This window comes from Schistocerca cancellata, chromosome 6 (genome assembly GCF_023864275.1).
Source record: "Schistocerca cancellata isolate TAMUIC-IGC-003103 chromosome 6, iqSchCanc2.1, whole genome shotgun sequence".
Taxonomy (NCBI): domain Eukaryota; kingdom Metazoa; phylum Arthropoda; class Insecta; order Orthoptera; family Acrididae; genus Schistocerca; species Schistocerca cancellata.
Window position 1 is genome coordinate 690,877,049 of NC_064631.1, and position 16,955 is coordinate 690,894,003.

The following is a 16,955-nucleotide window of genomic DNA, read 5'->3' on the forward strand; positions in this document are numbered from 1 at the left end:
CATTTGTGCCATTCTTTAAAATTTTACTGGCGCATTTGTGTATGATGTATCTGAAAGGGTATGTTGTGGTTGTGGTTGTGGTTGTGGTCTTCAGTCCAGAGATTGGTTTGGTGCAGCCCTCTATGTTGCTCTATCCTGCCCAAGCTTTTTCATCTCAAAGTAACTATTGCAACTTACATCCTTCTGAATCTGCTTAGTGTCTTCATCTCTTGGTCTCCCTCTACGATTTTTACCCTCCATGTTGCCCTCTAGTACTAAATTGGTGATCCCTTGATGCCTCAGAATATGTCCTATCAACTGATCCCTTCTTCTAGTCAAGTTGTGCCACAAATTCATCTTCTCCCCTATTCTATTCAGTACCTCCTCATCAGTTACGTAATCTACTCTTCAGCATTCTTCTGTAGCACCACATTTCAAAAGCTTATATTCCCTTCTTGTCTAAACTATTTATCATGCATGTCTCACTTCCATACATAGCTACACTCCATACAAATACTTTCAGAAAAGACTTCCTGACACTTAAATCTATACTCAATATTAACAAATTAATCTTCTTCAAGAACTCTTTCCTTTCCAGTACCAGTCTACATTTTATATCCTCTCTACTTCGACCATCGTCATTTATTTTGCAAAACTAATCTACTACTTTAAGTGTCTCATTTCCTAATCTAATTCCCTTGGCATCACCTGATTTAATTAGATGACACTCCATTATCCTCGTTTTGCTTTTGTTGATGTTCATCTTATATCCTCCTTTCAGTACACCGTCTATTCCGTTCAACTGCTCTTCCAGGTCCTTTGCTGTCTGACAGAATTACAGTGTCATTGGCAAACCTCAAAAGTTTTTATTTCTTCACTATGGATTTTAATTCCTACTTCAGATTTTTCTTTTGTTTCCTTTACTTCTTGATCAATATACAGATTGAATAACATCGGAGGTAGGCTACAACCCTGTCTCACTCCCTTCCCAACCATTGCTTCCCTTTCATGCCCCTCAACTCTTATAACTGCCATCTGGTTTCTGTACAAATTGTAAATAGCCTTTCACTCCCTGTATTTGATCCCTGCTACCTTCAGAATTTGAAAGAGATTATTCCAATCAACATTGTCAAATGCCTTGTCTAAGTGTACCAGTGCTCCAAACATAATTTTACCTTTCCTTAACCTATCTTCTAAGATACGTCATAGGGTCAGTATTGCCTCATGTGTTCCAAAATTTCTACAGAATCCAAACTGACCCTTCCCTAGGTCGGCTTCTAGCAGTTTTTCCATTCATCTGTATTGTCTGTAAAGAATTTTGCAGCCGTGACTCATTAAGCTGATAGTTCAGTAATTTTCACACCTGTCAACACTTGCTTTCTTTGTGATTGGAATAATTATATTCTTCTTGAAATTTGAGGGTATTTCACCTGTCTCATACATCTTGCTCACCAGATGGTAGAGTTTTGTCAGGGCTGGCTCTCCTGAGGCTATCAGTAGTTCTAATGGCATGTTGTCTACTCCTGGGACCTTGTTTTGACTTAGGTCTTTCAGTGCTCTGTCAAACTCTTCACGCAGTATCACATCTCCCATTTCATCTTCATCTACATCCTCTTCCATTTCCATAATATTGTCCTCAAGTACATCGCCTTGTGTAGACTATCTGTATACTCCTTTCACTTTTCTGCTTTCCCTTCTTTGCTTAGAACTGGGTTTCCATCTGAGCTCTTGATATTCATACAGGTGGTTCTCTTTTCTCCAAAGGTCTCTTTAATTTTCCTGTAGGCAGTATCTATGTTACCCTAGTGATATATGTCTCTACATCCGTATATTTGTCCTCTAGCTATCCCTGTTTAGCCATTTTGCACCTCCTGTCGATCTCATTTTTGAGATGTTTGTATTCCTTTTTGCCTGCTTCATTTACTGCATTTTTATATTTTCTCCTTTCCTCAGTTAAATTCAATATCTCATCTGTTACCCAAGGATTTCTACTAACCCTCGTCTTTTTGTCTACTTGATCCTCTGCTGCCTTTAGAATTTCATCTTTCAAAGCTACCCATTCTTCTTCTACTGTATTTCTTTCCCCCATTCTTGTGAATCGTTCCATAATGCTCTCTCTGAAACACTCTACAGCCTTTGGGTCCTTCAGTTTATCCAGATACCATCTCGCAAAAATTCCCACCTTTTTAGAATTTATAGGTAACACATGCAAAAAAGCACAAATATTACACTGATGAGCCAAAACATTATGACTACCTGCGTATTAGCTTCTTCGTCTGCCTTTGGAATGAAATACGTAAATGATTTTGCATATCAGGGATCCAACAGTTTGTTGCTAAGTTTGCAGAGGTATCTGGGATTAGATGTCTACACACAGATCATGAAATTCCTATAAATAATGAGCCGTTGATTTGCATATCCGATGAGGGCCCGTGATAGAGACCCAGGTGGGTTCCATAGGATTTACATCTGGCGAATGTGATCACCGATACATCAATGTGAGTTTACTACAGTGCTCCTCAAAACACTGTTCTGGCTCCAAAACATGGATAATTGTACCACTGAAAGATGACATCGATGTCGTGAAAGACATCAAGCATGAACGGATGCATGTGGTTCACAGCTGCCATGGTGTCTTCGGTTACTGCTACAGGTCCTGTGCAAGCACAGGAGAATGCAGGAGAATATCTCCCATAGAATTAATAAGGCTCCCATCAGCCTGCGTCTGTGGCATGCTGCATGTTTCGAGCAGCCATCCACCTGTTGATGGTGTTTGTGGAGATGACCATCGGCCTACTGTAGCAAAAATGTGATTCATCTGAAGAGCTAATAAATTTCCGTTGATCGATGGTCGAATCCCGGTGATCCCGTGCCTACTGCAGTTGTAATTGATGATGTCATTGGGTCAACATGTGGACACACATATCACCATCTATCATACTCCACAGAACTGACAAGCCTCCGAACCGCATGTTCTGTGAAGAGTCATGGATGTCCAACCATTTAGCCCCTAGTGCTAGTTTCACTGTTGTGTCTTTTTCCATAGATGCTCATGACAGTAGAATGTGAACATTCGACCAGCTTCACCATTTCCAAGAGAATTGGTTACTCGCTGTGCGTAACAATAATCTGCACTATGTCAGAGTCACTTCACTCAATGGATTTCCCCATTTGCTGCCCATATCTTTGCCAGGGTGATCCCCCGTCTGTGTCTGCTCAACTTACATACTTTTGTTACTGCATCATGTGCCCACAATGTCACCAGTGGCATCCAACATCACTGTGAGCAGTGGTCATAATGTTTTGGCTGATCAGTGTACATGTGAAAGCTTAGCTTTGCTTTTAGCTATACTGTATTGATATCAATTTAAACCCTTAATTTTTCCATTTTTTGTGTTTGCTTTACTTAACAGTGATATCTGCTGTCATTGTCTGGCAAGATCACGTGACAAACTTGTGTGTTGTGTTTGGTGGAATTTGTATTTATACTTGTGTAATAAGAAAATATGCATTGCACATGTTGCTGCGTATCAAAGATCTTTCCAAAACATGTTGCTTTTTCCTGCTCATTTTGTAAAGATACGGGGAATTCTATGCCAATGTATAAAACCTCTGGATATGCACCCTGAGTGAAGACACCCAAAGATGACCAGCATGATCAGGTGAAACACATTTGGTAGATGCATGTAAAATGTTCATTTACTAAAAACAGAATTTTTTTCATATCTGTGTGGTAAGGAGCTCTTTATTTTGTATGCATACATGGTGTGTTAAAAAAAAAGTATTCCATATTTTGGTAGGTGGTAGTATGGACCAAAACAAGGAAAAAAATATTCACTAAACATGAGCTGTAAAATGCCTACCTTAAGAGCCGTGAGGATTTGTTCCTCTTCACTACTTTGGAGGGGGGGGATTAATATCTACTGCAGGCTCTTCATCATGCGTGAACTACTTCTCCAGGCATTGTTGGAATAGTTTCTTTCCTAGCAGGATAAGGAAGTCATTTGATAGGAACTGACGATACTTTGCACCAGTCAACCTGTTTGGTAGTGTATAAGGTCCTATTAACCTGTTGCCAGTAACTTGCCCTTACATTAATTGAAAATGTGCACTGATGCCTTGCTTCTTCAACTGCATGTGGATACGCAACAGCCCACACATGTTGATTAAAAAAATTGACAATCCCATTTTACCTGAAATTAGCTTTGTCTGTGAACAATATCTTTGGTGTGAAAAGTGGATTTTCACCACATATTTTCAGCAGCCATTCACAGCACTACATTCAGGAAGGCTGAATTTGTGGCTGAAGGGTTTTGACATGCCATTTATGATATGGGTATACTAACTGTTCATGCAGTATTGCACAGATTAAACAATGACTAACTCTGATAAATGCTGAAATTCTACGTGCACTAGTTCCAGAGATCTTTGTCCACTTCTAATATTCGCTACTGCACAATAGAAGTACAAACAGTGTGAGGTCTGCTGTTATCTGCCATTGCTGGAATGAGTGAGCCAGAGTCTGCTAGTTACTGGAAAAGATGGCTGAATAACTGTTCACATGGTACCCTGGATATTTTTCAGCTTACAGGACATGTACTGGACAGTTGCTTTCATTTGCCAAACCGTAACAGAAGATCACATCCCCTGTGTAATCACAGGCTTCCATTATCCTGATAAGTGCAAATATAAATCTACAAGAAAAGTATTTCATGAACTTACAAAACACAAACTGATCCAATTTGAACTGATGTATGCACTGCACTTACCGAAACCTGTGAATACAATTTACAGTAATAACACTAACAGGTATTTACTGCATGTTGTATCCAAGGATTGTAATAGAGGAATGTGCTCCCATTTGTGTACTGCATTCGTGATAGCAAAGAGGTTGCAGTATAAGAGATTTGTTTCACAGTAGCAAAGATGGGGAGGTGCTCATAGCCCTGAACCTATGCATTTTAGACTCCCATGTTTACTGTATATTTTTTTCGTGTTTGGTCCATACTATTACCTCTCAAAATATGGAATTCCTTGCAGCTGAAAGTCCAGGATGGAATAATTCTCTCTCTCTCTCTCTCTCTCTCTCTCTCTCTCTCTCTCTCTCTCTCTCTCTAGGACTATGCAGATGTGTTGACAGGATAGAGAGCATGCGTAGTACTGGACTGGGAACAGGAAAAGGGAAAGGTAGTTGGAGGACAGGGAGTAGTGAAGGTTGAAGATTGCAAGGAGACTTCCCACGTGCACAATTCAGATAACCTAGTACTGGTGGAAAGAATCCAGATGGCATAGGCTGTGAGGTAGTCGTTAAAGTGAAACATATCTTCTTGGGTGGCACATTCAGCAACATGGTGGTCCAGCACCCTCTTGGCCATATTTTGGCAGTGGCCATTCATGCAGACAGACAGCTTGTTAGTGTCACGCCCACTTAGAATGTCTCACAATGGTTGCAGCTAAGTTGGTAGATCATATGGCTGCTTTCCTAGGTGGCCCTATGATGGAGTAGGAATTGTCTGCGATATAGACATACGTTCACAGATTACAGCTTTTTCTGGGAAACTATGATGAATTGATAGCCTCTAGTCGAGACATCAAAATGTACATAGTACAGTTAAAGGCAACATTTAGAATGAGGAGGAGGAGAAGAAGAAGGAATTGTAGAAACAAGTTTTAATACATCTTTGAAGCAGTTGTGTTACTAATTGATGGACTGCCTTTGGATTTGATTAGAGGGTGTGGGATGAAAAAACCATAGTGATAGACTGGGATAAGAAAGAAACAGTGAATGTACTTGAGGTACAAGTGGTTTGAGAAAAAAGAATGTAATTGTAACTCTTGACCATGAGATTGTGTACACTTATTATAATCTCTAGGTCTATGGCATCAGATCTGATGTAATGCTAGATTAACATTTTTGTGAGGGATTTGGAAGGAGTTACACAAACAGGTGGTGCCTGGCAAGACTCCTCCAGTCCATGACAATATCCTCCAAATTTATTTTCCCTGTCAATATAAGAATTTCATTTTCCCTGCCATTCTTCACTTGGACCAGGGCTTTGGTTAACACCATCACGATTGGCTTATTTCATGATCTCTGCCTGCTAATTGCTGCCATTCTAATAGGAACATCTCTCCCTCTCCTTTCTCAATTCCTTTACCAAGTTTTCTCCTGTTTTTGATCACCGACATGCTGTTGGAGGATTTCACATTTCATGTACTTCAAAACTATTCCTTCTCATGGTCACTAGTTGCCACTGTAATGAATGGTGTAAGCACCATTTCATTGCTCTTTGCATGTCACACAATGTTGTTTACTTGTAACTGCACACAACCCCATTAAAGCATGACCAAGGGCAACTCAGTGTCCATCCTAACACATCACACTGTACACAAGAATAGCTGGCATAATGAATTAAGCCTGGCCACTTTCCTGGAATTCTACCAAAGCCTGATGACACTTGTGAATGCTAGTGCTAACATTCCACTGAAGCATAGTTTCTTGCCCATACATTAGGTGGTCCTGTAATCTATAATCTATTATTTCACTAGATTGTAGTCTGTATTTGGTTATTACTAGCACAAGAATATTTGCAATAGATCATTCGAAATACACTGTGGTAACAAAAGTCATGGGATAGTGATATGCAGATAGTGACAATATCACATGCACAAGGTATAAAAGGGCAGTGCATTGGCAGAGCTGTAGTTTGTACTCAGGTGCATGTGAAAAGGCTTCCGACGTGATTATGGCCACACGACTGGAATTAACAGACTTTGAACATGGAATGATAGATGGAGTTAGACTTGCAGGAAATTTCATTTTGAAAATCAGTAGGGAATTCAATATTCCGAGATACACAGTGTCGGGAGTGTGTTGAGAATACCATTTTTCAGGTATTACTTCTCACCATAGACAACAGTGGCCAATGGCTTTCACTTAATGACCAAGACCAGCGACATTTGCACAGAATTATCAGTGGACAAGCAACTCTGCGTGAAATAACTGCAGAAATCAATGTGAGGGATACGACAAACTGTCCGTTAGGACATGTGGCAAAATTTGGTATTAGTGGGCTGTGGCAGCAGACGACTGATACGAGTGCATTTGCTAACAGCAGGACATAACCTGCAGCATCTCATCTGATCTCATGACCATATTGTTTGGACCTTAGACGACTGGGAAATAATGGCCTGGTCATACGAGACTGTTCTGATTTCAGTTCGGAAGAGCTGATAGTAGGCTCAGAGTGTGGCACAGACCCCATGACACCATGGATCCAAGTTGTCAACAAGGCACTGTGCAAGTTATGGTGGCTCTGTAATGGTGTGGGTTGTATTTACATACAGTGGACTGGGTCCTCTGGTCCAGCTGAACCGATCATTGACTGGAAATGATTTTGTTCAGTTACTTGGAGACCATTTGCAGCCATTCATGGATATTTTCCCAAACATGTCACCAGGTGACACTTGTTCATAATTGGTTTGAAAAACATTGTGGACGTTCCAAGCAAATGATTTGGCCACCCACATTGCCTGACATGAATCCCATCAGACATTTAGGGAACATAATCAAGAGGTCAGTTTGTGCACTAAGTCTGGACTGGCAACACTTATGCATTTATGGATGGCTAAAGAAAAAGTGTGACTCAATATTTCTGCAGGGGACTTGCCACAACTTATTGAGTCAGTGCCACATCAAGTTGCTGCACTATGCTGGACAAAAGGAGATTTGACACAATATTAAAGGTATCTCATGACTATTTTCACCTCAGTGTAAATTATATTTATTAATAATAACACATTTAATGCTCTTAGCTCATCAGATTAACTTAAAAATGCAGCGGAGGCCACATTAGTCAGAATTAAAAGCCAAGGTGGCAATCACCTTAGTTAGTGTTAATGGAAAAAAGGGTAGAGGCAAACACACATTCATGTTCAGAAAAAATGGAACACATTGAATGACTAGAGGTAGGACGGTCATTTTCACATGTCATTCACATTAGTATGTTCTGTAGAAGCAATTGAACCATATTGGCCCTCAGGATCAAGGTCAGCATCGATATCACAGTGCAACACTATCTACCATTAAAGTGTCACTGCGTCCATCATTGCCACTATAAACCAAAGGTTGTGGAACAGTGTGACTTGAGCGGACGTGCTGGATGCCTCACAGATGTATCCTCAAACTGTACCACCATATCAGTCAATTTGAAAGAGGGCACATTATTGGCATGAGAGAATGTGATGCATTCATAAGGGAAATTGCTGCTCGTGTGGGACAAAGTGTTTTGGCAGTGCAATGAATGTGTGCAGGATGGTTCATAGAAGGTCGCACCACCCAGACTACCGCCCGAGAAGATCGAACACATCATCCAAATGGCATTGCAGGACAGATTTGCATCCTCCTCAGCTCTGGCGCAACAGTGGAATAATGTGACACATCGTACACTGTCAGGGGTGACAGTCTGTTGCCACTTATTATGACATGGGTATGTGCGCTTCGTCTACTTCTGCATCACCCTTTGATAAATGTACATGCAGAATAATGCTAGATGGCAATAGCGTATGGAACAATGTCACTGGGGACAGGCATGGCATCAGGTAGTGTTTTCAGATGAATCCAGCTGCAAAAAGTATTTTTGAAGAATGGCTTTTCACCTAGGCAAGTGAACAGAGTGATGAAGACCTACAAACGACGGAACAAGGAAGAGGAAGAGGCCTTCAGGTCGACTGTTTATCTACCATTTATTGGGAATATTTCTTCACAGATAGGCAGAATATTGAGAAAGTATCAAGTGAGAGTCATCTTTCGCCCTCCTTCCAAAATTTCATCACTGGTGGGATCCGTTAAAGACGACCTGGGCCTGCGTAAACCAGGTGTTTACAAAATTCCGTGTGAATGCGGCAAATCATATATAGGGCAAACAACACGAACTGTGCAGGAACGCATTGTGGAACACCAACGGCACACTCGCCTTCTCCAACCCACCAAGTCCGCAATCGCCGAACAGTGTATTTCCACAGACCATTCCATGAATTACAATGACACAAAAATTTTGGCCCATACATCAAACTTTTGGAGCTCGATTATCAATGAATCTGTGGAAATAAGATTGTCTGACAACGAGACTCTCATCAATCGAGATAGCGGTTATCAGCTGAACTCTGCTTGGAATCCTGTTATAGAGAAACTTCGTAGTCGACGTAGTTATCTGCATAAAGATGGAAATCGACCTGACACCGATACGCCAGGCTTTCGCAGTGGAGGGCGCGAGGCGCAGCGCACGGAGCCGTTATGAACTCGCACACTGAGCAGCGCATGCGCAATGTCACCTCAGAAGGCTTTAAATAGCGGAGCTCAGCATGTACTCGCCAGTACTACTACAGTGGCATTCACCTGAAGATGGCCAGAAGACTCTGCGCCGAAATATCGTGGCAGGAAGTTACTGATATCCGGCAGTTCTCCCGTGTTTTTACGGAACAATCCAGCTTCTGTTTGTTTGAAAATGATGGCCGCATTTTGGTTCGCCACTGAGAGGGGAAGGCCATCACAGTGACTGCTTTTGCACAAGACATACAGCCCCAACTCGAGACCACAAATGACAGTTTGTGTGTGTTCAGAGCACTGTGACCAGTGTGACCTAAGTGAATGACATCCTGTGACCTGTAACCATACCCTTTCTCCGCAACAACCCGGACACCATTTTTCAGGAAGACAATGCACAAGTACGTGTTGTTGCATGAACACGTGGTTTTTGGTGTCACTAAATGTCAGCTTTTTGTCTTGACTCGCCAGACTTGTCACCAATTGAAAATGTGTGGAGTATGGTGAAACAAAGGGTGCAGTGCTGTGATCCAATGCCAACCACCACAGATGGACTTTGGAACTAGGTGAATGCAGCTGGGATGGCTATACTACAGGATGCCATTTGTGCCTTATAAGTGTCAATGCCATCACACATGGAACAAGTCATCATGGCAAACTCTGTGCCTACAAGGGAACAGGTCTCATGCTGAACCGAAGTGACCGAAATGCTAATCATTTCTGCAGAATATATTACTGTACGTGTCCTGTGAATATGAACATCCTGTTTCCAGTCATTTAGTACTTTTTTTTTAATATTTTTTTTCTCTCCACCCCTGAACGCGTGAGTGTACAAAATATAAATTCCTGTCAATTAACATTCAACATAAATGTTACACACCATTTTGTTTTAACATGGAATAGTAATCTGTAACCGGAATTGTACACCAGCTGCATGAGGACTTGGATGGGTTTCTGCCACCAACTGCAAGGAGCTGCTCTCAGGATCGTGTTTCAAAAGACAAGATGAGTTGCCTTATCTTGGTTTGGTTATTGCTGAAACTGGTACTGGTACCGTCAGGCTGTTTTAAATAAGCCAGACAAGCAAAAAATGTTAAATTTCCTGTATTCATTTGCCCTTCAAACAATTGTAACTTTTCCATGAACTCCTTGATTTTGTCATACATGTTAATTATTAGCTGCTCTTTGCCATGCAAAGATTAAATTTTAAGTTGAAACTTCCTTGCAGATTAACACTGTGTGCTGGACCAAAACTCAAATTTGGGACCTTTGAAAGGTAGGAGGTGAGGTACTGGGAGAGGTTGTGAGGCCAGGTTGTGAGTCATACTTGGATAGCCTAGTTGGTAGAGCACTTACTCGCGAAAGGCAAAGGTGCCAGGTTCAAATCTCGGCACAGGCACACAGTTGTGATCTGCCAGGAAGTTCCACATCAGCGCACTTTTCACTGCAAAATAAAAAAATTATTTTGGAAATGTCCCTAAGGCTTTGGCCGAGCCATATCTCCACATTATCGTTTCTTCCAGGAGTACTACTCTTGCAAGTTTTGCAGAAGAATTTCTCTGAAGTTCGGAATTTAGGAGGACAGACACTTGCAAAAGTAAAGCTATGAGGCTGGGTTGTGGGTCATGGTTGCTTAGCTCAGTTTGTAGAGCACTTGCCCAAAAAAGGAAAGGTCCCGAGTTCGAGTGTTGATCCAGTATACAGTTTTAATCCAGCAGGAAGTTTCATGTCAGCACACACTCTGCTACAGAGTGAAAAATTCATTCGGGAAATTTGAGTTGTTGAGATGCGTATGTATGTCAACTATCTGTTTTGAATCATTTCATTTGAAGGAAAAGCAATATGTACTCACAAATGTGGTGGTGGTGGTGGTGGTGGTGGTGGTGGTGGGGGTCGCTCACATCTCTTTGGCGTTGTAGCTGTACAACTAGATGAAGATCAGTTTGCTTTCAGGAAGGGGAAGATACAAGAAAAGCATTTATGTTATTGCATTTGGTGATGGAAGAATTATAGAAGAAATATTGTGATGATTTCCTGTACACTGAGAACCTAGAGCAAGTGTTCTGCAATGTAAGCTGAAATAAGACGTTCAGAATGTTTAGAGGATCACCTGCCCAGTAATTTGTTGACTCATTTTCAGTGTTAATGAGCTTTGCATTGTTTTTTTCATCAAAACTATGTTACTTCATAACTGTGAACACTCCCTGTTTTAACTAGTGCCACTGAATTATTGTTGCTTGACTTAAGATATCACATTTATCATTGTATTCATCTCAGTGTTCCTTCCAGTGATTGCATTCATAATTGACCCATTCAGATGGCTCTCCCATTGTTTATAAGACAATGTTACATGAAACTGTGAATGTGCTATTGTCAGTGTCAGCTCTCTTAAACATACAGAAACTAGATGTACGCTTTTCTCACATGAAATTACATCTTTTCACATGGGGTGAGAATGCATCTGCGATTCATGTGTCCAGGTCACGGGAAAGCCAGACCCACCATTTACAGTTATGTACACCATTAAATAGGTCGCCATAACAGTTGTTGTGGGTTTTGTGTTTCCCTAATCACATACTGTTTTCTGCTGCGTTCACAGCACAGTGCTCCGAAACGGTGCCCCACGCAAGTATGTTGTTCCTATTTGGTGTATTTAGAGACGTCCATTTTTAGCTTTCTGCTTTGTGATAAGAACAGCTGTTTCTTGTGTGACAGAATAAGCTCACTGTTTGTTTTGTAGTGATAGTAAAACAGTGTGATGGGTTATTGGTCTGTAGCATTTATGAAATAATTTGATTGAATTTGTGTTACATAAAATATATATATGGTTTATTAAAGGTCTGTGACTGCAAATTGAGAATGAATAGTGTAGTGAAGGATTCAGTTCCATGTTTATTTGCATTACTGTAATATTTTAGTATTTTTTGCAGCAGCTTTTTTCGTTGAATGGTACATAATTTCATAAATGCTATAAATTTTCTGGTTGTAGAAAGAAGACATTGTACATTCAACTGGAGTGCAAACAAGCGCAAGAGAGAAAGGCTGCTTCAAAAACTGTAAAGGTTGGAAGCAAGGGAAGTAAACCAAGTGTAGTTAAAAAAGAAAAAGAGAAGAAAGGAAAAGTGAAGAAAGAAGAAGATGCAAGCAAATTTGAAAATTACTACAATTTTTCTGCAAATGTGAAGTTTATCAAACCTCACCAGGTACTGTGAAAATTGAGGTGCATAGCCTGTTTTTATATATATATATATATATATATATATATATATATATATATATATATATATATATATATATATATATATATATATATAATAACCTGTCAAGCAACTGATCAAAATGACAAATATCTCTCTAGGGGTAGTAGCATTAAAATTGTTATATGTCTACTCTGACTTAGCTTCTTCGTAATGCAAGTACAAATCAGTTAAGAAAAGTACCAGGACTGTTCCTTCCACAACCTTAGCAAAGTTAGCCATTCTTTCCTATTCCACTAGTGTACTGCATGTGGGGATGTTACTCTTCTACATTTTTAGTGAATTTAAAAAGATACTCAAAGCATGAACAGTTATAGGGAATGCTCCATCAGTGGTGGATACAGAAAAACCTCAAGGAGGGGGAGCTGAAGATATCTTGAGCTACCTTTACTTTTACCATAATAAAAAATAATCAAGTCACATGCAATGTTTAAGAAAGTTTTATTTAAAATGACTATACACATATACAAGACAATGCCATCTTATGATATAAAAAAGCTACAATTGTGGTTCTCTTCCTTAAATGATGAATTCTGTGTGTCTAGTCTCCCTGGCAAATTACTATTATTAATACTTCACAATCAACTGATCACACTCACTGTTGACTAATCTTCACACCTGCACTTGCTACAACCAGGACTTTTTATTTATTCATTCTTTAATCATGATATTTCTGCTTCTGAATGTAAACTAGCTTCCTATTTGGCGAATAGTTCGTATTTATAACGTTATGTATTGAGGGAGAGATGAAATAGTAAAGACAGCAGAAGATCAAGTAGGTGAAAAGATGAGGGCTAGTAGAAATCCTTGGGTAACAGAAAATCTATTGAATTTAATTGACGAAAGGAGAAAATATAAAAATGCAATAAGTAAAGCAGGCAAAAAGGAATACAAACGTCTCAAAAATTAGATCGACAGGAAGTGCAAAATGGCCAAGCATGGATGGCTAGAGGACAAATGTAAGGATGTAGAGGCATATCTAACTAGGGGAAAATTAAAGAAACTTTTGGAGAAAAGAGAACCACTTGTGTGAATACCAAGTGCTCAGATGGAAACCCAGTTCTAAGCAAAGAAGAGAAAGCAGAAAGGTTGAAGGAGTATATAGAGGGTCTGTATAAGTGTGATAATGTACTTGAGGGCAATATTATGGAAATGGGAGAGGATGTAGATGAAGATGAATTGGGAGGTATGATACTGCGTGTAGGGTTTGACAGAGCACTGAAAGACCTAAGCTGAAACAAGGCACCGGGAGTAGACAACATTCCATTAGAACTACTGATAGCCTTGGGAGAGCCAGCCCTGACAAAACTCTACCTTCTGGTGAGCAAGATGTATGAGACAGGCGAAATACCCTCAGACTTCAAGAAGAATATAATTATTCCAGTCCCAAAGAAAGCAAGTGTTGACAGATGTGAAAATTACCGAACTATCAGTTTAATAAGCCACATCTGCAAAATACTAACACAAATTCTTTACAGACAATTGGAAAAACTGGTAGAAGCCGACCTTTGGGAAGATCAGTTTGGATTTAGTAGAAGTGTTGGAAAGGCAAACATACGTTTCTAGCATTTGTAGACTTGGCGAAAGCTTTTGACAATGTTGACTGGAATACTCTCTTTCAAATTCTGAAAGTGGCAATGGTAAAATACAGGGAGCAAAAGGCTATTTACAATTTGTACAGAAACCAGATGGCAGTTATAAGAGTTGAGGGGCATGAAAGGGAAGCAGTGGTTGGGAAGGGAGTGAGACAGGGTTGTAGCCTATCCCCGATGTTATTCAATCTGTATATTGAGCAAGCAGTAAAGGAAAAAAAAAAGAAAAATTTGGAGTAGGAATTAAAATCCATGGAGAAGAAATAAAAACTTTGAGGTTTGCTGATGACATTGTAATTCTGTCAGAGACAGCAAAGGACCTGGAAGAGCAGCTGAATGGATAATGGAATGTGGTAGAATTAAATCAGGTGGTGCTGAGGGAATTAGATTAGGAAATGAGACGCTTAAAGTAGTAAATGAGTTTTGCTATTTGGGGAGCAAAATAACTAATGATGGTCAAAGTAGAGAGGATATAAAATGTAGACTGGCAATGGCAAGGAAAGCGTTTCTGAAGAAGAGAAATTTGTTAACATTGAGTATAGATTTAAGTGTCAGGAAGTCATTTCTGAAAGTATTTGTATGGAGTGTAGCCATGTACGGAAGTGAAACGCGGACGATAAATAGTTTGTACAAAAAGAGAATAGAAGCTTTTGAAACGTGGTGCTACAGAAGAATGCTGAAGTTTAGATAGGTAGATCACATAACTAATGAGGAGGTATTGAATAGAATTGGGGAGAAGAGAAATTTGTGGCACACCTTGACTAGAAGAAGGGATCGGTTGATAGGACATGTTCTGAGACATCAAGGTTTCACCAATTTATTATTGGAGGGTAGCGTGGAGGGCAAAAATCCTAGAGGTAGACCAAGAGGTGTGAGTACACTAAGAAGATTCGGAAGGATGTAGGTTGCAGGGGGATATAAAAATGAAAAAGCTGGCATACTATGCTTACTTTCATTCCATAATGTCATATGGGATTATTTTTTGGGGTAATTCATCAAGCCAAGCTAAAGTTTTCTGGGCACAAAAACGTGCAGTAAGAGTTATATGTGGTGTGAACTCAAGAACATCCTGCAGAAGCCTGTTTAGGGAACTAGGGATACTAACTACTGCTTCCCAATATATTTATTCCTTAATGAAACTTGCCATTAAAAATATATCACTTTTTCAAACCAACAGCTCAATTCATGGAATCGATACTAGAAATAAGAATAATCTTCACAAGGATTTAAAGTCACTTAGTCTTGTACAAAAAGGTGTGCATTATTCAGGAACACACATTTTCAATAACTTGCCATCAGCCATAAAAAGCTTAACAACCAATGAAATTCAGTTTAAGAGAAGCCTAAAGGATTTATTGGTGGCCAACTCCTTCTACTCCATTGATGAATTTCTTAGTAAAACCAACTGATTTGTGTATAAGTACAACATAACTTCTGCACAATTTCAGTGCAGTAATGTGTTCATTGAAAATTTGTGTGTGTGTGTGTGTGTGTGTGTGTGTGTGTGTGTGTGTGTGTAAGTATAATCTAACTTCTGCACCATTTCAGTGCAGTAATGTGTTCATTGTAAATAAGTATTACAGTAGTTGTATTACATGTTTATTACCTTATAAATAAATAAAAAACTTTTTTATTTTAAATTCAGTGCATTAGTATTTGTAAAATGACTCTTAGTGTTCATTAAAAAATGACGATCATTCCACTTGGGACCTGTGGAATGGTACATTAGCTTATTTGTTTTAGTTGTAAATATTTGTCATGTATTGTTGTTTTTCTGACATGTTCCACATCCTGGAGGACCTCCTCACTATGGATCAATTGGAATGAAAGTAAATCTAATCTAATCTGCAGATGTGCAAACTCTCTCGATTGAGGTGGGAGACTCCCGATTTTCCCTTCTTCCTCCCGATCTCCCAACCGTGAAGACTGATCTCCCGATTTTCAGAGCAGTTTCAATACTTGCCTTACTATTTGAAAATCCTGTGCCTTCAAAATATTGGTGGACAACAAGATGTGGCTGCTACTTGTGTATGTTAACTTCGAGGATTCGTGTGGTGGCTATCGAGAGCAGCAGTAGGCATATCTCACACTTCGTATCTACAAGGAAGTAAGGAACTTATCGTTGTCAGCGTTCGAAGACAAGTGAATGTCTTTCAACTAGTGCCAATTTCCTCCGCTTCTGGTAGCACCAGCACAATCATAATGTTATGGTGGACAAGGAGTAGTTGATAGTCGTTCCAATCGAAGTGATTAGCGTTGTTGTGTCTACAAGGCAGTGTTGCCAAGTTGGGGGATTTTCCCCTAAATTTAGGGGGAATTAAGCTGCCTAGGGGTAAGTTAGAGGGACAAATGTTTCAGGGGGAAAAATATTTAGGGTTACTACTCTCCCCTCCCTGCTCCTCCACTCGACAATTTCATTCTTGACTCCCCTTTACGGTGCGCTGGGGTTGGCATCACTGCTGCAAGACCATTGTTTAGAACATAGGACCATTGCGTTCTTTGTTCTGCTGCGGGATTTGTTTACTCTGTAGTAGTTGTTGGCTGCGTATCTTGGAGGTGTTGATTATTTTTCGTGCAGAATGGCGAAGACATAAAATGCAGTGTTATTACGCACTTGCAGTCGAATCCATCGCTATTGCTACCGATGGTAGTAATAAAACAGACTTTAAGTTATATCCTATTATTGTATCGTTCTTCAGCCTTGAACTCCATGAAATTCAAAACTGCCTACTCTCTGTGCCTAATTTAAAGGAGGATGCCACTGGAGCTAATATTGCTGATGTTCTACTTTCAACTTTATGG

General features: G+C 39.9%; 1 protein-coding gene across 2 annotated transcripts in view; it reads left to right on the plus strand.

The window, feature by feature from the left end:
- Nucleotides 1-16,955, plus strand: part of LOC126191369 (S1 RNA-binding domain-containing protein 1) — a 263,508-nt gene that overhangs the window by 143,126 nt on the left and 103,427 nt on the right. For both annotated transcript variants that reach the window (XM_049932214.1, XM_049932215.1), the window contains one exon: nt 12,294-12,507. In XM_049932214.1, coding sequence (XP_049788171.1) covers nt 12,294-12,507 — 214 coding nt within the window. The remainder of the gene's footprint in view (nt 1-12,293; nt 12,508-16,955) is intronic.